Source organism: Gobius niger (genome assembly GCF_951799975.1).
Source record: "Gobius niger genome assembly, chromosome: 13".
Taxonomy (NCBI): Eukaryota; Metazoa; Chordata; class Actinopteri; order Gobiiformes; family Gobiidae; genus Gobius; species Gobius niger.
Genome location: NC_136864.1, coordinates 25,152,084 through 25,177,992, shown reverse-complemented (window position 1 = coordinate 25,177,992; position 25,909 = coordinate 25,152,084). Strand labels below are relative to the sequence as shown.

Here is a 25,909-nt window from a genome sequence, read left to right as displayed (position 1 = left end):
AGCAACACAAATGATAGCAACACAAAATGTTAGCAACACATATGTTAGCAACACAAATCTTAGCAAAACAAAATGTTAGCAACACAAATGATAGCAACACAAAATGTTGGCAACACAAAATGTTAGCACCACAAAATGTTAGCAACACAAAATGTTAGCAACACAAATGATAGCAACACAAAATGTTAGCAACACATATGTTAGCAACACAAATGATAGCAACACAAAATGTTAGCAACACATATGTTAGCAACACAAATGATAGCAACACAAAATGTTAGCAACACATATGTTAGCAACACAAATGATAGCAACACAAAATGTTAGCAACACATATGTTAGCAACACAAATGATAGCAACACAAAATGTTAGCAACACATATGTTAGCAACACAAATGATAGCAACACAAAATGTTAGCAACACAAATGATAGCAACACAAAATGTTAGCAACACATATGTTAGCAACACAAATCTTAGCAACACAAAATGTTAGCAACACAAAATGTTAGCAACACAAATGATAGCAACACAAAATGTTAGCAACACATATGTTAGCAACACAAATGATAGCAACACAAAATGTTAGCAACACAAATGTTAGCAACACAAAATGTTAGCAACACAAACGTTAGCAACAAAAATGTTAGCAACACAAATGTTAGCAACACAAATGTTAGCAACAAAAATGTTAGCAACACAAATGTTAGCAAATGTTAGCCCCTAAAAATGTTTGTGGCCATCGAATTCACGTCTCCAATCTTGTGTTAAAAGATAGAAACTGCAGTTTCACGCAAGACCAGAGGTGGCAGTAGCGAGTTTAAAACTGTAAACTTCCATCCAGTCCCTTTAAATTGAGCCCTCCTTTGAAAATGTGACTGTTTGTGGGACGTATGAGGGCATCTTACTCTGTATGATCCTCTAAATTTAAACTATTTTGTGGTTACGCGGTGCTGCTTTTTCACATCACAAACCAGTTCCATACAATATGGATAGATAAAGATATGTTGTACCAACTGCATCCTATCTCTTCAGACATTCCACTTTGGATTTGATGAGTTGAAAATCACTTCAGTAATGTTTAATTATAGCACTTTGAACTCTCCGTAGACGTCGTCATGGGGGGAACATGAATATTTATCGCTGTTTAACCTTTGATTCCCGGTCACAACCGCGGAGGTCTTTTGTATCGTTCTGTGAGGCGGAGCTTCATTTGACTTTCATCATAATGACCAAAAGTTTTACATTATACATCATGGGTGCCTGTCAAAGGCCATGAAGAAGTGTCAATCGAGCCTGAAATTTGCTGGCTGTGTTTTTCCCGACAGTGCGAAGTCAAGCATTTGATTTAACAAGGGATTTTTAGAAGTGCCTTTCTGACGATGATGGAGATTAAAGTTCGCTCATTTGGACCTATACTAATTGGACACATTTTGTAATACGTAATCTTCAAGTGTTGCAAGATGGTGGTTTTCAGTAACACATGGATTCATAGGCTTGAAGCTCCAGTGGGCCAACGTAGGAAAACAATCGAAGACATTATCGAACAATGTGAGTATGTTGTTTGCTAGTTTGAACAAGGGAAGCAAAGGAACCCAATAAATCCATGTTGTGTTGCATTACCAGTGGGATGGTTATTGGAACACCACATTGTGCACGTGTAAAAAGTGTATTATTTCAGCTCATTAATGTCTTTGGAAAATGACAGATTTAGGCCTGCAGCTACTGCAGTATCGGAGGCATCCTTACTTTGCTGCACATAAGCAGTTGATGTGTTCATAACAGTAATGAGCTCAAATTCAGCTCCGCAAAACAAGAAGTGTTAACTGCATATTACGGTCACACTGGGATCTGATGTAAAAGGACTTAAACATGCTTGGGTTATTGTAATTTGTGACGACTTTGTGTAGATTTGGACCACCTTATTGCCAATGGAACAAGGATTTGGAAGTGTACAAGTTCATTCATCTTATTTTCAGCGAATACTTGTTTCATTGTTGATCTTATTACGAGGTGGTCCAAGCCTATTCATAATCAGTATAAATTGTCGATTTATCCAAGATAAGAAGACATTTTTCCAGTGTGAGGTTGCTGCACATACAGTATAGATACAGACGGCATCTCTGGAATCGCCCATATATGGTCATGTTTGAAAACAGTTGAGGGGGAAAACAATTTTGAAAAGATCAAAACTTTCTCTAATTATTCAAAAACTACTTTAACAAATTCAGAATTATAAATTGTTTTCTACTAAATAAAGATACAAAGACATGGAGAGGAGCAAAGTAATTCAACAGCCCATAAATACATAAAAAAAAACGGAGAATGCTAACATGACGCTACATGTTAGCATCAGGCTAATGCTAACGGTTAGCTAGCGTTTGCTACAACTGCAGTTATTTCACTTCTACAGAACAATCTGCTGTGAGAAAATATCCATATGGACCTGATTTACAATTGACTTTATTTGTATGTGATAAATAAGTTCATATTCCACCAAAAAATGGCTAAAAAGAGTGAAAAATTGTGTTTCCCAAAAGATTCTATTTTCCCCCTCGGCGAGGCCACGCCCCCTTCTATGACGAGATGCCGTCTGTATCTATGGTGGAACACTTATCATTTTATTTACGCAAAATATTTCAATTAAGAACGAAAAACGTGAACAGAAAGTGCTGAAGAACATTGCCTACTGGAGCTTCAAGTTCATTTGAAAAAAAATGTGTATGAAAATGTGTCTCACTCCACAGGTGTCGGCCGATATAGGATCAAATCCAGCATGGCTTTGCACAATGGCAGTATTATACAGTATGACACCATTTCAAACTCTTTTATGTTCTAAACCAAGACCCCCTTTCGGACAAAGATTGAGCACTTTACGCTGTTATTTCCTCCAGTATTTGTTTCTTGATTGTATCTTGTAAAATGATTGTGTATCAGGATCACTGTATATTATTACTGTAACAATGAGGCCAATACGCATAGAGCTAAATGTTGTTTTGGAATACTCGCGTGTTGTTGTTTTTTTTTATTTATGCAGCTGATGTCAGAGGTGTCCGAGCTTAACTCCTGTATAAAGACGGCGTTCCATCTCGCTCCATTGTGTCGGCACTCTGTATATATATGTATTCAATAGATTAAAAAGGTTTCTGGTCTGATGTTCAATGGTGAATAAAACAACAAATTGACTGTAGAGACCTGTCTTCATTTTGATTGATGTAATGTCATATCGAACGTATATTTTCTCCTCTTTAATGAGGCTGATTTTCACAGACTTGCCGTGGTTTTTCTATTCCGAATGTAGTCTGAGAGAATTATGTTATTGTATTGCCTCCCAGTTGTGATGGATGTGATTGACAGCTTGACTGCCCAATCAGAGAAACTAAAGGCACGTCCTTTCACAACGAAGGCTGATGCGAATTAGAAGAAATAGAAAAAGAGCTCAAGAAAATCACGCGAGATTGAGAAGCATCTTCTGCCGATGCACCAGGCGAACCTCTAAACAAGTGGGAAGTTAAAAAGTCTAATAATGCAGCATTTGAGTGACAAATCTTCATCCGCTGGGATCAGAAAGTGGTCAGGGTGGCTGGCCAGGACAGTACTACAAAAAGTAAATATCAAGCATTGGCTTAAATGACTTGAATTGAGGAAACGTATTTTGTTTTGAGCAGTTTTCACTCATTTAGACACTTTTCCTGATCGGACCAAGTTTACTTTGCTCGTTTGAGGACATTTCAGACCAGTTCTAGGGTAAATCTCGCTTGAAATAAGAAAGTAAAATTGCAGATGAGATAAGACCAATTTTCTTACCCCATTGGCAAAGAAAATGACCTGAAATAAGGACGAAATGTATCGAAACGAGTCAGAAACATCTCAGAACAAGTGAAATAATCTAGGACAAATGCCCAAGAACTTCTTAACTAGTCAAAACAACTGAAATTTGGATTATTATGCTCAAATTCAGATGTTTATACTGATCTAGTTAAATACTTTTTGCAGTGAGTAAATACAGGGTTGGGCGTGGGAACTTCCTTCTTTGACAATGAAAAACTATACATACATGCATACACAACTATACTAAAAGTCTTTACTCTTTTTTTTTGCCTGTCACACAACATTGGAGATTTAATTTTACACAGTTTTGAAAAGGTTATACTTTAAAATGAAGCCTAAGCGTTACTTCAACCTGGTAGACTCATTTCAGCATCGCCTACCTCCAGCCAATGATCGCTTCCCAGAGGGCCACACCTCCACCTCAGCCCATCAACGTAAGAGCCGCACCTCCGTAGCAGCCAATCATCGCCCTCGGTCCCGCTTTTAAGCCCCAGCAATTATGGTTTGTTCGCATCCCAGCTGTGCTGCGATCCACCTCCGCCCCATCGCCGCCTCTTCCGTATACGGCTTCTTCACGGGTCTTCCCATACCACCACCAGTGTCCAGGCTCCGGGGAAGACGTTCCTAACTCCGAGGTGTTCATCCATACTGACTTTCATACATCGATGTCTGCCGCCGGGGTCTGATCGCAAATAAACTAGTATACATGTCAATAAATCTTCCTAATCGCTGCTTTTGTCTGTTTGAGTCTATCCAGGTTGAATTGTCAGTACTTTGGGAGGCTAAATCATGCAAGCACGCAGGCCAGTTTACGTTCATTCTCTGGGAGATCAGTCGCCCGAAAAAGGAGCCTCTCAAGAACTCCATTCAAATCCTGGTGGTCAATCGTGCCGAAACCACACATTGTCCAGTTGATTTATTGGAGAGGAGGCAAAAAAAAAAAAATCAACAACCCTGGATCATTGTCAGATAACGGGTCTGAATCCTCAGTGACAGCACAACCGATTTCTTGAAGAAAGCAAACACCAATGATCCCTGAAGGCAAATTGATTTGTGATCAGGAACGCAGCCTCTTGAGGGACAAAAGGTTAGTTGCACCGTGATGACAGAGTGGTTGTGAAAAATAGGCCTTTCTGGCATCGCTCCGTCAACAACAGTACATGTTTGCGACTGGAGCGAGTGTGAGAACAAACTGCCCATCCAGCCTCTTCCATTGGGCTCTCATCCACCTCTCACTGTGACCCTCCTTAATGTCACCTTTATATCAGCCTTTTCAAAATTGGAAGTTCCCACGCCCCACTTCACAGGAATGGTTGACTGGGAAGGGGTCGGAGTAGAGTCTCTGCTCCTCCACATCCAGAGGATCAAGCTGAGGACACGGGGGAGAGTCTGTGTCTGTGGGCTGGCCTGTGAGCGCATATGTAAGGGATTAGACGGCTCGGCCCCGGTGCAGGAGAAGGGTCGACTGGAGAGGCACCTTGTCTGAATATACAGCATAAGTGGACGTGCATGACTCTGATGAACGTCCTTATATTAGTGCAGCTTCTTTAAATGCATCACGGCAAGCTCACCGCGGTGAGGTGAGGTTAAGTGGTTCCATCACAGCAGTGATATACAGGTCTAATGGGTTGTAAGTAAAGCAAATAAAGTTAAATTTGTTGACTTAACTTACTCCCAGGAGTAGAACAGACTTCAAACTTAGCAAAACCTTATACCTTTGTGGAACTAAGTGAACCAATGATAACACAATGCGACACAGAAGCATTATATTCACATTTTATTATATCACATAAAAAACATAGCATGTTCATTTGTGTTGAAGCAGTAAAACCACGTTAACAGCCCTTTCATAGAGAATACATCGAGTTACGTCACAAGTGTTTGTACATTATTGGCCAGCAGTTATTCTGGTTCATTTCAATTTATGTGATAACAATCACCTATAAGATATTTTTCCTCAATTAAAAAAAAAATCTTGGTATCCCCAACATTGGACAAAAAAAATGGAAAGTCTAAAAGATTTTTTTTTTTTTGGCAATGTTAAGAAATACAGTAACTAAGACAGCACGGTTTTGAACCCGCAGGACAGGAAATGTCATTGGGCCTCATTCATGTTTTCTTGTGTGGCCCTTAATTTTGCACCCTTTCAAGACCCTAATGTACACTCCAAAAAAGAGCCTTAAAATAAGCATACATTAAAAAAAAAATCTGCTTCTTTTTACAAAAATCTTCAGTGGCTTTTGGGTCATTTTGATAGGCCGCAGGCTCCAGGGGCTTTCGGGTCAAAATGACCGAAGGCCCCACGAGGGTTATGAAAAGTTCATAAAATCCACTTTTCAGGAGAATGCAAGTCAAGAAGCATTCTTAAGAAGCAATATCTGCTCGTAAAAGAGAAATGCCCCAAATTCACAATCGTGACGAACCTTATTATCATGGCATTAGCATTTTATTGACTCTCTAAATACAAAGACTTCCATAGATGGGCATAACAAGAGAGGACAGATTGTTCATGTACTGTACTCGAGTAAATCTTTTACAGTATTTTTACATTTTGTAGAGGGGACCTGAGCTTGGTATCAAATATTTGTATTTGTAAACAGAGAAATTTGCAGACATATGTTTTTCACAATGAAAAAGGAATATTAATTTTTTAGGCCGATTTTGACCGTGATAATATTCTTAAGCTACAGAATTTTTGTGCGTAAAAGTACTGATGACTGGTTCTTCCAGAAGAACAAAGATCGTTTCATGAATGAGGCCCAATAACGTCACTGACAGGGCTACGTTACTGTAAAGGGTTTTTCATCTGCAATCATATTTTGTCTAAATCATCTCTGGGGCAGAGGATAGATGCTTTCTTAGCCTGCGGTGAACAATAAGTGCACAATATTACAAAAAAAAAAAAGGTTTTAATGACTACGACAGGAATGACGTCATTGCACTCGCGGTAAAGTATAAACGTATTTACATGTAACTGAATAAAAATCCATACAAAAATAGAGCTCTGAAAAGTCTGGGATAAGAGTTCATTTTTGACCTTTCTTTCCGCCGCCCCCTTTCGCCCCGCCCTTCTCCCCGCCCTTCTCCCCCGCAGACTTCTTGGGCTTCCCCTCGCCGCCCTCCTTCTTGGACTCGCTTCGCTCGGCTTTCTCGCCCTTCTCGCCCTTCTCGCCCTTCTCGCCCTTCTCGCCCTTCTTCCTGGGCTTCTCCTCGTCCTCCTCTCCTTTCCCCTCTTTGGCACCTTTGTCGCCCTTTTTGGACTTCTTCTCCCCCTTCTCGCCGTCCACCTTCCCCGCGACGGTGGGCACTTCCTCCTTCTTCTCGGGCTTGGCGGCTGAAATCACAACACAAATAACTGTTTCAAAGGGTTGAATGTAACTCTGGACTGTGCGAAAGACTGAGAGTTGAGAGAGTGAACTCCTTTTGTGCTGTATTGCCCAATGTGTGACGATGTGTTGTTTGGGGATTTGTTTGTTTGCCTAAAATGGTCTTAATCAGTTAACCCCTGACCTCCCACCTGAACCGAGCACATTTTCTCCGGTTTGGCTTTACCCCAGTCCAAAAGCTTCTGGAAAAAAAGCTGTCAAAATAGCAACAAAACTGAGACGAAAACAATGATGGAAATGTGACAAAAAAGTGAGAAAACATTGACAAAAAAGTGAGGAAAAATGGATGAAAAAGTGGCAAAAATGTCACAAGAAATTGACAAAAAATGGAAGAAAAAATGACAAAAATGTGACAAAAATGTGACAAAAAAATGACAAAAATGTGATAAAAATTTGACCAAAAAATGACAAAAAATGTGACAAAAAATGTGACAAAAAAATTAAAAGAATGACAAAAATGTGACAAAAAATGACAAAAAAATGACAAAAATGTGACAAAAAAATAAAAAAAAATGACAAAAATGTGACAAAAAATGAAAAAATTGACAAAAATGTGACAAAAAATGAAAAAAAATGACAAAAATGTGACAAAAAAATGACAAAAATTTGATAAAAATTTGACAAAAAAATGACAAAAATGTGACAAAAAAATGACAAAAATGTATAAAAAATGTACGAAAAAAGGACAAAAATGTGACAAAAAATGACAAAAAACTTACAAAAATGTGACAAAAAAAAATACAAAAATGTGACAAAAAGTGACAAAAAAATGACAAAAAAGTGACAAAAATGAGTTGAACACCCAAAAAAAAAATGATGGAAAAAATATCTGATGACGTGAGGAAAAAGATCCTCTCGGTTCAGGCGGGAGTTAAGAGGTTAAATTGGTTGTTCAAGTTCAGTGTGTTTGAAGTGATAGTCTGTAAGTGTAAATGTGTTATACATTTAATAGAATGCGTATGATTGGCCTTCTGAGCCTGCATTTGAATGTTAAGTAAGTGGTAAAGTAAGTAAGCCCCTCCCCTTTTTGTCTCAGCAGCTAATCAGAGTCTGGCAGGATTCACACGGACCAATGAGACGAGCTTTCCTGTGCACAGGCGAATGAGGAGGGGAAGGGGATGTAGCTTGATTGTTTACTTTTGAACTTCAATCTCTCTCTTACCCTACCTCATTTTGCTATCTTACATTCTATCCCTTTAAATTTGCTACACAATCACAAAGTTATTGAAATAAATAAGAATGAATAGAATAGAAAAAACTTTATTGTCTACCATGCACAATGATGGCAGAAATTTGCCTTTGGCTTTCTCATACATTCAAATACATTTGCTCAGGAATGTACATAATAAAATCACTTCATTGCAGACACAGCAGCAGCAGATACACTAAGTCTGTTTCCTCTTCCAGGCTTTACGAACAAAGCCTGGAAGAAACAGACTTTATTGTGTATTTTATATTGTGCCTGTATACTGGTCTTTGTTGCTCCTGGTGGTGTCTCATAAGCCCCTGAGGACTGAGCTTTCACATAGAAATATGAACAGTTTCTAATGATCAACCAGGAGCAACACATAAAACTCACCACATTCATTCAGGCCTATTGTACATGTTTTTAGTGGTAGGAGAAACCTGCACAGACATGGGGAGGACATGCAAACTCCGCATAGGAAAGGCCCCGTAAAGGTGGGAATCCAACCCGGACCTTCCAGCTGTGAACACGAGCATTAACCGCTGTGCCACCGCAAATCTAGCACTTGCCTCGGTAAATCCGGCTCTTGGCCTCTGAGCACTGTGGAGATTTTGTGTTAGTAAAATGCGCATTCGTTGAAATGAAGATGGATTGGATTATAGTCTTACTCATATCCAAGGCATCGCTATAATACATTTCAGCTTTAAATATAGACTTTAGGCCATGATTTAGTGGTGGGCATAGATTATTTTATTTATGTAGATTCATCTAGATTCATCTTGGAATTAATCTAGATTCATCTAGATTAAAATGGCTCGTTTGAATTCTGCCGAAGCCATTCAGAATGTGTGCTACTCAAATAATGACTAAAAGTAAGTCTTTGAGAACGAGTTTGTCAAGTCAGGCTCAGTTAGACCAGGGGCTCATCTCCTGTTTCCAAAATGCATCACAAACTGCATGAGAACTTTCTACTATGATAATTGGTGATGACAATAATTCATGTTCAATAAGCGCTTGTGTTTACTAACTGTTTATTCAGTTAAACTTGAATTTTGAGCTGTAGGCCGACATTAGAGGTCCTGTTGAACAGTTTACAGTCAGTAGCTTTGTGTCCATCAGTCCAAGCTCTGTTTCTCCTTCTTCCACCGGTCACTCAGGCTGACCAGCTCGAATGCTGAAGAAAAAAGTCTCTCGCATCGGACAGTTGTGGCAGGAGCCCCCAAGTATTTATTTACGGGCAATGTGGGCCTTTTTACCAGATCAGAATAGGCCTCTGTTTGTGAGCGTGGGAAACATACGCGTCTCCCGATTGGTCAACAGTGTCACATGATCACTGTCACAACACAACAACGCAGTTCACGCTGCTGCAGCTACTGCTACTACGAGCTTCACCTTGTCGATAGTTCTGTCAAAATGGAGATAAACGTTGGCGACACGAAGATGCGGGACGTATTTCTACGGATTTAATAAGAAAAGGAGACGGACACCAGCCCCGATGTGCAAGACAATCCAGAAATAAGTTCTGGAATACTTTTGTAAGGAAGAAAGGGCAAAAATAAATCATATTTATAGGATTGAAAGACTCTTGGTTGTTTTTCAAGGGAAAGCACGGGCACATTGTATCTTTTTCTGTGTCTATGCCGGTAATGTGGACAAGGCAAACTGGTTACATATGAAATACTGAGGGCAATGTTCTCATTGAGCGAACCCCATTGTCCACACTGTTGTATAATTGTGCTAGTGAGATTATGTTCAGCAAGTTATGTCACAGCATAATGCCTCAAGGCTGCTCTAGAATGGTTTAATAAAAGACATTGCACAGAACCATTCCCTTTTTATCCATCACCACACCTCACGTATAGAACTTGTCCGAAAGGTTATCCATTTTTCTTCATCTGTGATATAACATGAGCCAGGTAACTTCCCGTCCCTCGTCTTCACTCTACTCGCACAACGGAGGGATAACTGGGCCACATGTAATGAAGCCACATCTGTTCACTAGTGCTCTAATAAACGCGGTCGACTTGCTCCGCTAATGGGACTGTCTCGAGTGCTCGGGAGATAATGAAACGGAGCGGGAACGAGGAGGACATCTACAGTCACATTGAGTTTGTCATTATTCGGACAGCGTGGCCCCCGAAGGGTTTGGCGGAAAACAAAAGCACAATAGAGTCTCTTCTCTCTTGGGTGATGCTGAGTTCAGGGACCATCCAAGACCACTTGTTTGAAGATTTTGAAAAATGTCAGAAAAAAGGCATTATAATGGGGGAAATGGCCTTGCGGTATAGGCAGCAACAGGAAATGATCAAAAGCTCAAGTGATTTTTATTTGGCTGCAGTAGTTGAAGTATATTATAATAGTGAGCATATTTTCGAATGCGTATTATTTTCAGGATTGCTATGGCAGCAGAAGTAAAATGTTTGCGAAGGCTCTCATTCATCGTAGTGAAGCTTAAATCAATTGGCCGGTTTTCAAAAGTAAGGGATAGCCACCCCTTTTCTTCTAAACGTCTTGCTTATCTGGCCCTCTGTAGCCTATACTTTATCAACTAGTCATAATAGGCAAGGCAACTTTATTTGTCGAGCACATTTTGTGCACTGTCATTTGAAGTGCTTTTGCAGAACAGCCCTGTAATGAAGCCTAGGCGTGAATTCAGCCTGGAAGACTAATTTCAGCATCACCTCCAGCCAATGATCACGTCAGCGTGGGTCACACCTCCACCTCAGCCTATCAGCGCAGAGCCACACCTCCACCTCAGCCTATCAGCGCAGAGCCACACCTCCACCTCAGCCTATCAGCGCAGAGCCACACCTTCAGCACAGCCAATCATCGCCGGCTATCCTGCGTTTAAGCTGCAGCGTTCATGACTCGTCAGCTTCCCAGCTGTGTTGTGACCCACCTCCACCCCTTTACTGCCTCTTCTATCCATGGCTTCACCCTCTTTCACTGGTCTCCCAAATCACCACCAGCCTCTATCCCTAACTCTAACCTACCCATCCACATTAACTACAATCCATATATGGACGTCTAATGCCGGGGTCTGATCGACAAAATATTTATGTCAATAAATGTTTCTAATCACTCCTTTTGTCTCTGTTTGAGTCTATCCAGGTTAAATTAAACACAGTGTTGGGGAGAGTACTTTGAAATCGTATTTAGTTACAGAATACTATAGAACACTTGGCTCAAATGTAAATTGTAATATATTCCTCAAAGCACTTTGCACACGGCCACCACAGGGTGCGCAAAAGATCCCGGCACATCACACGGTGCACATTCATTGTTACTACTTTCACATTTTGGGTGGAGAGATCACTAGATCATTATTAAAAGTGAAGTACTGCTCATTCGAGCCAGCGTCTGGCTGGTCCTGACTCCTCTCCCCTGTCCTGCTGTTACTCCTCAACAGTGATTCAACCTATATAGTATCTCCATATAGTATCTTGTATGAAAAGCGCTTTATTACAAGAACCTTGATACAAATACATTCCATTGTGTATCTAACTCATATGTACAAGTTATTACACATTGTTACAGAGCACATAACATTGTACTAAATTTAGTTAGGTACAATGTATCAAGGTGGTGTAATTTTAGGTGTTACCAAGTTGGAATTGATATTCATAAAACAATTTAATCAAAAGTAAAGAAAGCAGATAAAGTACTTTCAGCTGCTAAACAATCGTTTTCAGTTTGGATAAAAACATTGTCAGAGTTGAGGCGTGTCACCTCTTCAGAAAGACTGTTCCCAATAGTCAGCTGTGGTTAAACTCGGGCTGTAATATATTTTCGCATCCATTCATATCCTGCTTCAGCCATATTTGAAGCACTCGCGGTCACTATAGAGTCACGGACGCCGCATCAGTAGCATTTAGTCTTTAATTATTCCATGCTACAATAAGAGCTTCCCCTCTAAGTGCTTAAGTAAACGCTTTCTTTGCACTAATTCATTCCAGGAGAGTCTCCACATGCAGCCAGGGCCGAGGGGGCAAGCAGAGAAAGGAAATCTTGTTTTACAGAATTAGAGCTGACAAAAGAGAGCCTGATTCCAAATAACCAAGCTATTCACTGCAGTTGTGAATGGCTTTCATTGTGGTAGATGGTGATTGCTCTGCTTACAAAATAAACGGAAAAAACGTAATTAATTCAATGCAACAGACCAAGGTTTACTCAGATTTCTCTATTTCTGCAATCATACGTTTAAGCCATAAATAACCCTTCGCCCCATCTCCAACGCAGCAGCAGAACCAACAAAACCATCAGTGTTGCTTCGGCTGGAATGTAAGTTTATCTGCTAATGCTGCCTTTACCTCTGCAGTAGGGATGTCACGGTTACCGGTGTTGCGGTAAACCCCGGTAAAAATGTTGACAATAATAATTACCGTCTTTTTTTTACCGCGGTGGATTACGGCGCCCGCGGTTTAGGCAAGATGAGCCTCATGAGCCGCCGTCTTTATAGCTACAACCAAAACAAAACTTTCTCTAAGCTGGAATCATGTCCGACACGACAGCGCACAGGATCTATCAGCCTGAGAGACCAAGCCTGAATTCTGGACATATTTTGGGTATTTTGAGAAAGCCGAAGGACAGTTGATAGAGACAGTTTTCCTGTTTGCGGAGCGTGCAGGAAAAAGTGTCTCCAAATGCAGCAACACTTCGAACCTCTGACTCTCCTGCTTGACCGTCTCCCTCTATAGCAGTAAGTTAACGTTGACGTTTTAGCTGAAATGCTGATGTGGGACTTTGGGTTGAGGGAGAATGTAACAAGTCGCCCCATAGTACGGCTGCAGCGCCACCGCCAGTACATAAGCCGTGTCCGGATACCTCCGCACGATGGCACAATGCGTTACGGGGCTCCCGGTGGCAGATTGCAATAGATTCACTCTCGCCGCAGTATTATGATTTTAATAATGATGGTATTTTCCCAAATCTGCAAAGTGAAAGCTCACTGGAAGGACAACAACAATTTTCCTGATATAGACGGTTTCTCTTATCAACACATCGTTATAGTTCCTTTACTTTGATGTGAAAAGGCTTTGTCTGTATTTTTTTTTAATGTAACAAGTAAGGGATAATGTATAGAACGCTGGTCATTATCGGGAAAATAAGCACCGACAGGGCGAACCGGACCCCGACGTGAAGCAGAGGGGTCTTGTTTCGCCCTGAAGGTACTTATTTTCCCGATAATGACCAGCTTTCTATACATTATCGCTTATTATACGGCCATTTGCCAACTGAACACACACAACATAAACTTCGTACACTTTTATGAAGGCCGAAAGGTTTATTTAATGACTTCCGCGACAAATAGTTCCCAAAAGTTTGCGCGTTGCTCGGCAACGTTTTGCTAGGCTAGAAGCAGCAAGGCTAGCAGCTAGCCTAGCTACTTAGTTGAAGGCGCAGTTGGAGGAATGGTGGTGAATCTCTGGGTAAGTTGAAAGTCAGGCTCACGCTAACTTCACGAGCAATTCCCCCAACTTCTCTCGCAGTGACGGGGACAGATAGTGTCGCTACTACGTACGCGCGGAGTGATATGAAAGCACGAACTCCGTTGCCATTGGCAGCGGTCATTATTTTTTTCAGAGGTCCTTTATCAGAAAATAATGACCGGTAGAACGTTGGGAAATCCCATTCAAATCAAGTGTTCTACTTACGTTGTGAAGAGCCGTATAATAAGTAAGGGATAATGTATAGAACGCTGGTCATTATCGGGAAAATAAGTACCGACAGGGCGAACCGGACCCCGACGCGAAGCGGAGGGGTCTTGTTTCGCCCTGAAGGTACTTATTTTCCCGATAATGACCAGCGTTCTATACATTATCCCGCTTATTATACGGCCATTTGCCAACTGAACACACACAACATAAACTTCGTACGCTTTTATGAAGGCCGAAAGGTTTATTTAATGACATCCGCGACAAATAGTTCCCAAAAGTTTGCGCGTTGCGCTGCAGCGTTTGGCTAGGCTAGAAGCAGCAAGGCTAGCAGCTAGCCTAGCTGCTTAGTTGAAGGCGCAGTTGGAGGAATGGTGGTGAATCTTTGGGTAAATTGAAAGTCAGACTCACGCTAACTTCACGAGCAATTCCCCCAACTTCTCTCTCAGTGACGGGGACAGAGATAGTGTCGCTACTACGTACGCGCGGAGTGATATGAAAGCACGAACTCCGTTGCCATTGGCAGCGGTCATTATTTTTTTCAGAGGTCCTTTATCAGAAAATAATGACCGGTAGAACGTTGGGAAATCCCATTCAAATCAACGGAGCTTCTACTTATGTTGTGAAGAGCCGTATAATAAGCACTGTTAAACTTTTTTTAAACTATTTCAGTTTGTGTAGGACTATCAATGCTTTCTGAACATATTAACATACATTTAAAAAAATACCGCGATAATACCGAAAACCGTGATAATTTTGGTCACAATAACCGTTAGGTAAAATTTTCATACCGTGACAGCCCTACTCTGCAGCCCTACAATACAATCTCACTCATTTGTCTGCCTCGGGGCCTCTGTTCTTATCAGTCCAATGACGCAGATTGTCCAATCACCGCTCCAGGAAGTTTGAAGACAACACTGGAAAAAAAAACTTGGGCTTCCATCCAATTTGGGATTTGGCTGACTGTGGACAACAGCGTCTGTCCTCTGCCCCCTCTTGTTTGCCGTGGTGTAAGAGTGAAGCTGTGGACATGACCAGTAATATAATTAGCGTCATACGGTGCGACCGAAGAGGCCAAGTGGGAGGCAGTTCAAGTGCGGCAGCAACTGAAGAGTCGTCTGTGGGAAATTCATTTAGAAAATAGGAAGAAGAGAAAACATCGCGTGGCGGTCGGGGACAGTGCCCCTGGATTGGCAGACCGGGGTGGTGGTCCCTCTCTTTAAAAAGGGGGATCGGAGGGTGTGTTCCAATTACAGAGGAATCACCCTCCTTAGCCTCCCCGGTAAGGTCTATTCCGGGGTGCTGGAGAGGAGGATCCGGCCGATGGTTGAACCTCGGATTCAGGAGGAACAATGCGGTTTTCGTCCTGGTCGTGGCACACTGGACCAACTCTATACCCTTCATCGGGTACTCGAGGGTTCGTGGGAGTTCGCCCAACCAGTCCACATGTGTTTTGTGGATCTGGAGAAAGCGTTCGACCGCGTCCCTCGTGGTGCCCTGTGGGGGGTGCTCCGGGAGTATGGGGTCCGGGGCCCTCTGCTAAGGGCTGTCCGTTCCCTGTATGACCGCAGCAGGAGCTTGGTTCGCATTGCCGGCAGTAAGTCAGACCTGTTCCCGGTGCGTGTTGGTCTCCGCCAGGGCTGCCCTTTGTCACCGGTTCTGTTCATTACTTTTATGGACAGAATTTCTAGGCGCAGCCAGGGGCCGGAGGGTGTCCGGTTTGGGAGCCTCAGAGTCTCATCTCTGCTGTTTGCGGACGATGTTGTTCTGATGGCTTCAACGAACCGGGACCTTCAGCACGCTCTGGGGCGGTTTGCAGCCGAGTGTGTAGCGGCCGGGATGAGGATCAGCACCTCCAAATCCGAGGCCATGGTTCTCCACCGGAAAAAGGTGGTTTCCCCTCTTCAGGTCGGTGGGGAGTCCTTGCCTCAAGTGGAGGAGTTCAAGTATCTCGGGGTCTTGTTCACGAGTGAGGGACGGATGGAGCGTGAGATCGATAGACGGATCGGTGCGGCGTCAGCAGTGATGCGGTCGCTGTATCGGTCTGTCGTGGTGAAGAGGGAGCTGAGTCGGAGGGCAAAGCTCTCGATTTACCGATCGATCTACGTTCCCACCCTCACCTATGGTCATGAGATTTGGGTCATGACCGAAAGGACAAGATCGCGAATACAAGCGGCCGAAATGAGTTTCCTTCGCAGGGTGGCTGGGCGCACCCTCCGAGATCGGGTGAGGAGCTCAGTTACCCGGGAGGAGCTCGGAGTAGAGTCGCTGCTCCTTCACGTCGAAAGGAGCCAGCTGAGGTGGCTCGGGCATCTGTTTCGGATGCCTCCTGGTCGCCTCCCGCGGGAGGTGTTCCAGGCATGTCCTAGTGGGACAAGGCCTCGTGGAAGGCCCAGGACACGGTGGTGGGACTATGTCTCCGAGCTGGCCTGGTGTCGCCTCGGGGTCCCCCCAGAACAGCTGGAGGAGGTGTGTGTGGATCGGGAAGTTTGGGCATCTCTGCTGAGACTGCTGCCCCCGCGACCCGGCCCCGGATAAAGCGGAAGAAAATGGATGGATGGATGGATGGATGGAAGAAGAGAAAAGTAAAACTGTATTGCTTGCTTTCAAAGTTGTGGTAATCCTCGAATTTGAAGGATAACGCTGCTAATTGTTCGACTCTGATCTTATATAGTGTGCTGTGATGTGGCAAGAGATAACTCACAAGATTATGTCCACAAAAAAGAGAGATTATTACTTTTGTGCTTCTAAGATTCCAAATGGATGAATTGTGGAAACCAATGAACAAACAGGGGAAAGGAAGTATCTTGCCTGTCTTTCCATTTCTTGTTTCAGCAAAGGTATACTAGTTTGGAACTGGCTGTGCTCCGCTGTGTGAAGACGATGACCCAAAAACATCACTCAAAGGTCAAACATCTAAGAGGGGATTTGATATAAACCTGAGGCTGTTTGGGGGCTTTCACAACAAAGAAGCCCTGGTCACACACACATCATGACGCTTTGTCTTAAAGGAACAGGCCACCATTCTTCCAAACTGTGATATGTTCTTGCCTGAGCTTAGACGAGTTGATGCGTACCTGTCTGGTCTTTGTGCGTGCCCTCAGTCACGCAAAGACCAAAGACGTTACTGCGTGGATGCCTTTCAATATAGTACCCCTTTTTATCGGCTTAGAAAATCCATCCAAATTTATTCTTCCGCTTTATCCGGGGCCGGGTCGCGGGGGCAGCAGTCTCAGCAGAGATGCCCAAACATCCCGATCCACACACACCTCCTCCAGCTGTTCTGGGGGGACCCCGAGGCGACACCAGGCCAGCTCAGAGACATAGTCCCACCAGCGTGTCCTGGGCCTTCCACGAGCCTTTGTCCCACAAAGACATGCCTGGAACACCTCCTGCGGGAGGCGACCAGGAGGCATCCGAAACAAATGCTCCATTCGACGTGAAGGAGCAGCAACTCCGAGCTCCTCCCAGGTAACTGAGCTCCTCACCTGATCTCGAAGGGTGCGCCCGGGTTAGAAAAACGACATGTTTAATTTTGTGTGACTAGACTTGGATTCTCTCTCCTGGTACAGCTTAGTTTTTGTTGTTGTTTTTTTTTTACCTTTTTCTGCGAACTTCATTGTGGTTTCTGTGTTCCACATTGTTTTTCTGGATACTTTTGTACATCTTCCCTGTGTTTTTGTGGAGGGTGGTAGACAACATGCTAGCTTATCAGCTAAACCCATGTGAGATCTATAAATTTCTTCTTCTGAGACACTGAAGAGGCACCAAGAGCCCCCATACCTGCAGCACAGTGGAGGCATCACAGGAGGAGCTACAGGAAACAAAAAAGGGACAAATGAGGAGATGGTGAAAGGCTGTTGTGGAGCGGAGGGAGCTGCAGGAGGAAGAGGAGGTAGAGAAGCTGACCAGTGCAGGACACCACGCTCTGAAACAGAGACAAACCCAGGAGGCGCTGCACCGTTTCAGAGGATCGGAGGAGACAGAGGGCCAGGTTTTTTCCGATTGCTCCCCGACCTCCAAGCTCATGCGGGTCAGGTTCAGCCGCAGCAGCTCAGGACTAACCCCTGAACACTAATTGTATGTACAATGACAATAAAGCACTTACCTACTTACTTTTCATGTAACTGTATTTAAAAACCAAGTACCAATGAGCCTAATTGTTTTGTAGAGGATAGACTTTAAAACAGCTCTGCTTGACCTTGCGCCACAGTCCACCTCACACTTGTTAGTGCTCATGTCGGTCCAGAGGCAGGACTAAACACGGTGAAGTCTTCCTGAATAAGTGAGACGGACCTAAACTCAGACAATGTTCAAATCCAAGCTGAAAACAATGTATTATTTATTAATCTGCACATTTTTATGCTTTGTTCATTTGACTTTTGTTCCAAGGTGTGTACTTTAACACCTTTACTGCTCTGTAAAGCACTTATTACAAATGAAAGCACACACACTGTGCTTTACAAGTAAATGGCTTTTTTCCTCAAACCACACAGTGCGATGTCCAACCCCCATGTCCAACAACCATAACGCAATGTACGATTCCAACAATGCAGGGTCCCCGAAGGTCACACTTGCTATGAATGTTTTCTCTTTTCCAATAAAAAGCGCCTTTAAAAGCGTGCTGTGGCCATCTTGACCCTTCCATCCCCATTGTCTCACGCCTTACACAAGGGTAAAAGTGTGATCCGCCAGCAGAGAGGCAGAACATTCTGAGAAATTGTTAGTAATTGAACCGAACATAACCCGGTCCTGACCTCTTGGTGGATATAAGACAGGGGTCACCAACCTTATTTCAGCTGAGGGCTACTTTAAGAGCATTAAGTTGTTCGAGGGCTACCAGTTAAAAAGAAATCCTAAAGACTTAAACGTACACTGTTCACTTATAGGATATTGACCCCATATTATATTAAAATAGCTTTATTTTAAACTCATACTGAGTCACAAGAACCGAAATAACTGTAATTTTAAGAATTAGATTCAAGAAAATGAAGTGTTTTACACTTTAGAAAAAGTCCCAAGGGCTACAGGACATGCCCCAAAGGGCCCCTGGGTGCCCGCGGGCACCACGTTGGTGACCCCTGATATAAGATATAAGGGCACATTCTACATAAAGGCAATGTTTTGATGGAAATACTGGCTCACAGTTGTCCCAGACTCTTCGACACAAAGGAGAGTCGTTTCTCGAGGTGGGAGACTTGACTCGAGTCAGATTTGAATAACAATTTTCGGGACCAACGCTCCAAAAAGACTCACGAGGAAAAATCTTAGATCAGTTTTGTAGGTCTAAGCTTTCAAATGAGGCGTTGTACTGGCCTATAGGTGTAAACCCCAGTCGAGAAGCTTTATGGGTAAAGCTAAACTGGAGAAAATGGGCTCGATTAAAGCAGTACTAAGTAACTCATGTCCCTAGAGGCCATAAGCGCCACTGCAGGTGTCGTAGCATGTTGCAGTTCTTTACTCATTAATTGTCCGTGAGAGTAAATACTACGCTGACAGAAAAGACAAAGGGAGAGATGGATATTGTACATCCAATAACACAATGGAGATCATTTATTTCACTCAAACTTTGCTGTAAATACTGCTCAAGTGGCGCTAGCCCGCAGTTAGCTTTGCCCGTTAGCCTGATAGCTTCTTCTTTGTGATTCCACTAGTGTGTATTGGTGACTCCGACCCGTAGGCAGCAAAGTTGCAATTGTGGTTTTCTGGCCAGAGGGGGGAGATGAAAGACCCTCGATCATCCCATTAACACTTGTAGGACCTGCACAGGGACTACGAACAGAATTTATTAAAGTAAACAAGTTGCTCAGTAGACTACTGCTCGGTGAAGAAGAGGTGAAAATGATTTCAACAGTAAGTGAAGACATGAAGCTTCAAATACTTCATATGTTTACTGGGGAAAGTGTTCAAAACAATGAACTGTCTGTCTGTACGGCGAGGACAGCCTCCAGAGGTACGACATGAACTGAGTTCATTGACTAAAGCCAGTTTGATGTTTTTTTTGAAGTATTTTGAGGGCAATGCGTCATAAGAGTCTATGGGCCAGATCTTGTGGCGGCGCACGGGGCGGCGCAGGCTCTTGGCGAATTATTTTCCGAGTGGCGGCGCTATATGTGCCATTCACCTCCGCCACCTGTGAGGGGCCTGGGAGGTGACTGCACTGATGGAAACACGGCTGACATTCACTTCCTCGTTTACATTGCGCTGTCTTGCGTTCTTTCTTAAGCCTTAGGCTCTCACAGTTCAAACTGAAAACTTTATTTACCCCATCGTGAGCTAAACCATGTTCACGTCTCGAGAGAAAAAGAGCTACAGCGTCCGCTGTGGCGCGGATCGGCCCGCGCTTGGCGTGAACGCGAAGCAAAACAAAAGCACATGTTCACCCCCCACACAACCACACAACCACTCTCCTGGACGCGGAGTCGATCTGGTTGGAGGAAAATGTGTGTCTCCACCCACTTAAATGCGCCAAGTCTGGAGTGGCAAGATCACAAAGTGCGCTCCTACTGAGCGCAAAATGTCACGCTATCGTCTCCGTTGTGATGCACAAGATCGGGCCCTATGTCTTTTTTGTTGCTCTTTTGTTGCATTTTCATTCTCGTTTTCGTCTCATTTTTGTCGCTGTTTTGACACTTCTTTTCCAAGAAGCTTTTAGATTTGGGTGAAGCCAAACTGGAGAAAATGCGCTCGGTTAAAGTTCTTATGTTTATTGCACATTTTCAAGTAGATTAAACATACTTTGGACTGAAGTATTAATAGTCCCAGCATGTGCGACACATGCATTTCATGAACTTACTCCCGACTCTGGTTGTTATAAATATTTAGCATGCGTAGGAACACAGTCCCGGCTGTAAATGCTTTTAAAAGATCAGACACAAAGGATGAAAGAGAACATTTCAATAGAGGAATATGCCATTTTCATATAATGAAGTCGAGAATGGCAATAATAGATGACATTGAGAAAGCTTCAGGGCCCTGTAGCTTTTAAAAATGTGTTTGTTTGAGGAAGAAAGACCTTTATGTGCTGTGAATCTCGTGCATTTTATCTATTGTAGAACTAGAGGGCTTTTGAAGGTTTTGTTGGCATCATGACAGCATTGCTCCCTGACAGTTCTGAGACATGCGTATGAACTCATCCCTGTGAAGAGTCGGGATGCTCGAAATGCATTGGGAAAGTTACAGATGAGCGTGGACAACAACGCAACAAATCATCAGTTCAGGAGGAAATATTCACTTCATGTACTTCATTACACTATTTACGGGTGAGGGGATCGGTTAACAACGATGTAAAGCACGGTTGAGTCTCTCGCGGCTCATTTGCAGCGCCAACAACACACTGTACTCACTGCAGGGACCCGGGAAGTTTAGGCGGGAATCGCACCAGCTAATACGCAAATGCTAACGCTGCTGTAATGGAATATTTGTCATCAGATATTCAAAATGTCGGGGATTTTTATACATTGATTTTTTTTTTTCTTAAAGAGACTAGATGCAAGTTGGTCATTTTATTCTCACTACTGCCACCTCAGGTCTTATGTGCAACTGCAGGTTTTATATTAAACTCATGCATGACGACACTTCTGACCCGAAACAACAACTTTTTTGATTTTAGAGACAGTTGTGGTGAAAAGGTCTGGGCTCATTCTACACATTACGACATGGCTGGAACATGTAGGGGGAAGAAAATACTTAATAATAATGACTTTTTAAAACTCCATATAGTTCCTTTAAGCTGAAAACAAAAATGGGTTTGATTGCTTTGTTTTGTTTTTCCTTGGCCCTGAATTTTAGTCATAGAATTATATGTATTATCGAATAAACATGTGTAACACTGACTATTAAAGAGGTCATTTTTAGTTTTTGAAATGAAAAAAAGAAAATGAGATGTACATATTGAATATTTAAGACAAGGGTTCCAAGACTTCCCCCGTTTTAGTCTTTCAGGGTAAAGGATCCGGCAAATATTTGACCTGATATAATGGTGTTTAATGCGAGTGTTCCGGCAATTGTTTTGGCCTGTTCCCAGAATCCATCACATCAGACCCAAAGTGTTCCTGAAAATACTCATTTACAAATTAAACACTGAGGGGTTCCCAAACTTTAGTTGGTAGGGACCCCAAACATTGACACGTAAACACGCAACCCCCCCTACTACACAAAAAACTACACCAGGGGCTCCCAAACCTTTAGGGCCACAACCCCCAAAATCACCAAACTAACAACTCGGGACCCCCACTATAAAGTATAATTAGTATTTATAATTAAATCATGGTTTATTAATGCTAGTTTTCATAGATTTTTTCAATATGTGGTATGATTTCACTAAAATACTGTATCCTGCTTTTAATCCAAATCAAATGTATTTTTATGAATTTATAAAATATTGTATGGAAAACATCTCGTGACCCCCAGTTTGGGAACCCTACACTACACTGCAACCAACTGCACCCTAAGGATCCTTCATGAAATATGGTAAATGGACTCAACTTATATAGCGCTCTATCAGGCCTAAAAATATATACTGTGTTTTGCAGTAAAATGATAAAAATGAAATAAAATATTCCAACATGTGCTTTATATTTGACAAAGTTTCCACATAATTTAACCATGCCTTTCAGAGCAATTTCTCCTCATTTTTTTTTTCTTTTTTTTACCAAACTCTAAAGTGAGGAATATAAACTCCTGTATTAAAACGTGCTCAGTGCTCTGTGCATCTGAATGAATTGCCAATTCGAAACTCCATTTATGACACTCATATATTTTCATTTGAACGCTCATGGCGCTGATGCTTTAGGGGCCGGTTCGCGCCGGAAAAACATATTCTCGGCAGAGATGCAAATCCTAATGACATCTTTTACTGTGAGGAAACATGATTATGACTAATGTGTTACTCTGATGAAGCAGCTCGGGTCATTTTCATCAATCTGAAGATAATAGCTATAGCGACAGAAATATTTGTAGACATGATACTGTATAGCTAATAAAGGAAAACACATTCAGCAAATGTTCTCGAGAGGCGGGCATAGATAGATGGATACTTTATTAATGCAGGTATGCAGGTGATGTGTGTCACAGCATAGCAACAGAAGCCATACTAGTGGCAATTGACTCTGTGCATGACGTTAGAGTCAAGCTAGCGGTAGCTCCACAGCCCACAGTGATCTCTGGTTTTGATCCAGCACACCAAAACAAAAGAACCGTCTTATTCATTAGTACAGCAGTTCATTAGCTCTTTCTTTATGCCTCACTATTAAAGGAACAGGCCACTGTTTTTACATACTGAGACATGTTCTTACCTTAGCTTAGACGAGTTGATGTGTACCTGTCTGGTCTTTACGTGTGTGCTCAGTCACTCAAATGTTGTAGCATTTAGCCTCTACCAGCGTAGGTATAGCCCCAAACTGTGGTGAAGTTAGAAGCTACCAAGCTGTTCCACGTTTTCTCTATTTAAATACTGGTGTACTTCGACGATACTACTGAGTGAATGTTGAAGTACTCCAGGTGTTATTACGCCTCACAATATAGTACCCCTGTTTATCCGCTTAGAAAATCGACATGTTTAATTTTGTGTAACTAGACTTGGATCGTGAAACGTTTCACATAACTGTATTTAAATAGGGAAAACATGGAAGAGCTTGGTAGCTTCTAACTCACCCCAGTTTGGAGCTATACCTCTGCTGCAATAGGCTAAATGCTAACATGATTTGTGTGACTGAGCGCACGCAACAAAGACAAGGTACGCATCAACTCGTCTAAGCTCAGGTAAGAACATATCTCAGTGTGGAAAAACGGTGGCCTGTTCCTTTAACAGACAAAACATATTCATTCTCTCAACTGAAAGAAAACTATTTCTGAGTCCCCCTCCCTCGTCTCGCTGAGACGTTCCTGGTCTCTAAAGGTCGGCTCTGGGTAAAGTCGCTGCCAAGATACAAGTCTTAGGATGTTCATGGACATTTTTTGCCCCTTTGCCCAATGGATCGGTGAGAGCATGATACTTTTCTAAGGCATGTTGTTTTTGTACAACAGATCAAATGCTAGCTTTAGCTCCGCTGCTAGCGCAAATGTTTAAACTTTAAGCTATTGCTGTATTAGCCTACTTGTTTGTTTGTGCATCTGATTATTAAGTGCTTATCGGGCGATTTATCCTTTAGAATCCACTGTTTATCTTACTCACGCTGCAACAAGCAGAAACCTGGCTCTGAAAAGACCTACCCTTACGTAAACATGCCGCTTAGCTTCCCCTCTTTTTTATTGTTGTCACCGAATAAAGTCAGAGCGGACATGTGTCTCCTTAGCATTACAGTTAAAATATGTGTGTTTAATTATATTCTTGTAATGTAGCAAGTGCCTGCTGAACTAAAGAATGAAACAAGTGTGTGTTTATTTTGGCGTGCTGGATTGGAACTGGACGCGCTGTGGAGCTAGCGTTAGCTTGATTTTAACGCTATGCACAGAGTGAATTGTACATTGTTACTATTTGCTTGTTTGCAACATTGAGGCTTATGTTTAGAAGGAAAGATGTAGCAAGAGCCTTCTTTCAATAGAGGGTATGCAGATGACATCACAGGATATTCTCAATGTTACCTTCTCGTTTTAACTAACTACAATAACACTGATTCTAATCTAAGGATCAGTTGAGCGCTCTCCCTCATTAATGTCCCAGTCTCCCTGGCTTATTTGCCCAGTGTACCAAGACAAATCCACTTGTGTGCTCCACAGTGACGTCCTCGTCTCTGGGTATGGCTTGATCCATTGTCATTGATGCGCATCAAATTTGCCCGAATTACCACAAGATTAACTTATGGACAGCTCAGTGCTCGCCTTTCTCTGACAAAATTGATGTTTTGTTGCGGGCAAATAGGAATTTAATCAACCACATACGGCGTACGTCAGGGGCCATTTGTCTGCGTTTCCAACCTGGCGAGCTCGTCTAATTGTGGCCCCCCAATGAAGGGAATTGAGGGACGACAGGGAACAGTGAGGAGACCAAGCTGCTTGGTGGAAATGTAGTTTATTTTTGTTAAGAAATGCAAGAGAAAATGAGGCTGGTTGTGAAAGGAATGAGACAGAAAACAGTTAAAAAGTACATGCTGAAAGTCAAAGGTAAAATGCAATGTGCTTCAAACAGTGTGCAGGCCAGAGGTGGGACTTGCTGTTTGTGACTTGAGACTTAACTTGGACTTGAGGCCAATGACTCTCAAAGACTTGCTGTGGCTTTACAGTTATTATTTATTTGAGTGAAACTGTTGAAAGAGCAGGATTCATTGCGTAAAACCAGCACATCTATGTTTACATATGGCCACATGCGTGTTCAGTTTCCCGACACAGCGCTTCTAATCAATACAGCACGAAAAGGCCGGAGGAAATGAGTGTTACTTTGGAGTGAAGAGGTTCCTCGAGAACAACGATGCGCAAGAGCTGGATTAATCAATAGAAATCTTGATTTAAGGTGTTCACACAAAGTTTTACAGCATTTAGTAGCTATTTTACGCATCCGCACACAGCCCAGTGACAGTGGGACTGAAGGCTGCGCAGAATCTCCTTTGAGCAGGGGCGGATCCAAGTATAGGGGCTGGGGCATAACAGGGGAACCACTGACAGAAAAACTGCCTAATAAACTGACTAATAAAAATATTATTTTATATTTATCTTTCAGACTGCAGGGAAAAGCAGCTCATGTTTAAAATGCTGTCCCAGTAATTTTGAACATAGACTGGAGCATTCAAAATATATATATTGTGAATTTTGTGTATTAATCAAATATTAATTAGACTTTAAATCCAAAGTTTTATATTAGCCTAAATTTTCAAAATCGCTATATCTTGAGAAAGCACTTGTTATTTTCATTTTGA

General features: G+C 42.4%; 1 protein-coding gene across 1 annotated transcript in view; it reads right to left on the bottom strand.

The window, feature by feature from the left end:
- Positions 1–6,857: 6,857 nt before the first annotated feature.
- The window catches only part of tmie (transmembrane inner ear), a gene marked incomplete at its 3' end in the record, with an annotated part of 40,657 nt that continues 21,605 nt past the window's right edge, over positions 6,858–25,909 (bottom strand). The window contains exon 4 of the mRNA XM_079569213.1: positions 6,858–7,165. Within this exon, the coding sequence (XP_079425339.1) occupies positions 6,858–7,165 (308 nt within the window). The remainder of the gene's footprint in view (positions 7,166–25,909) is intronic.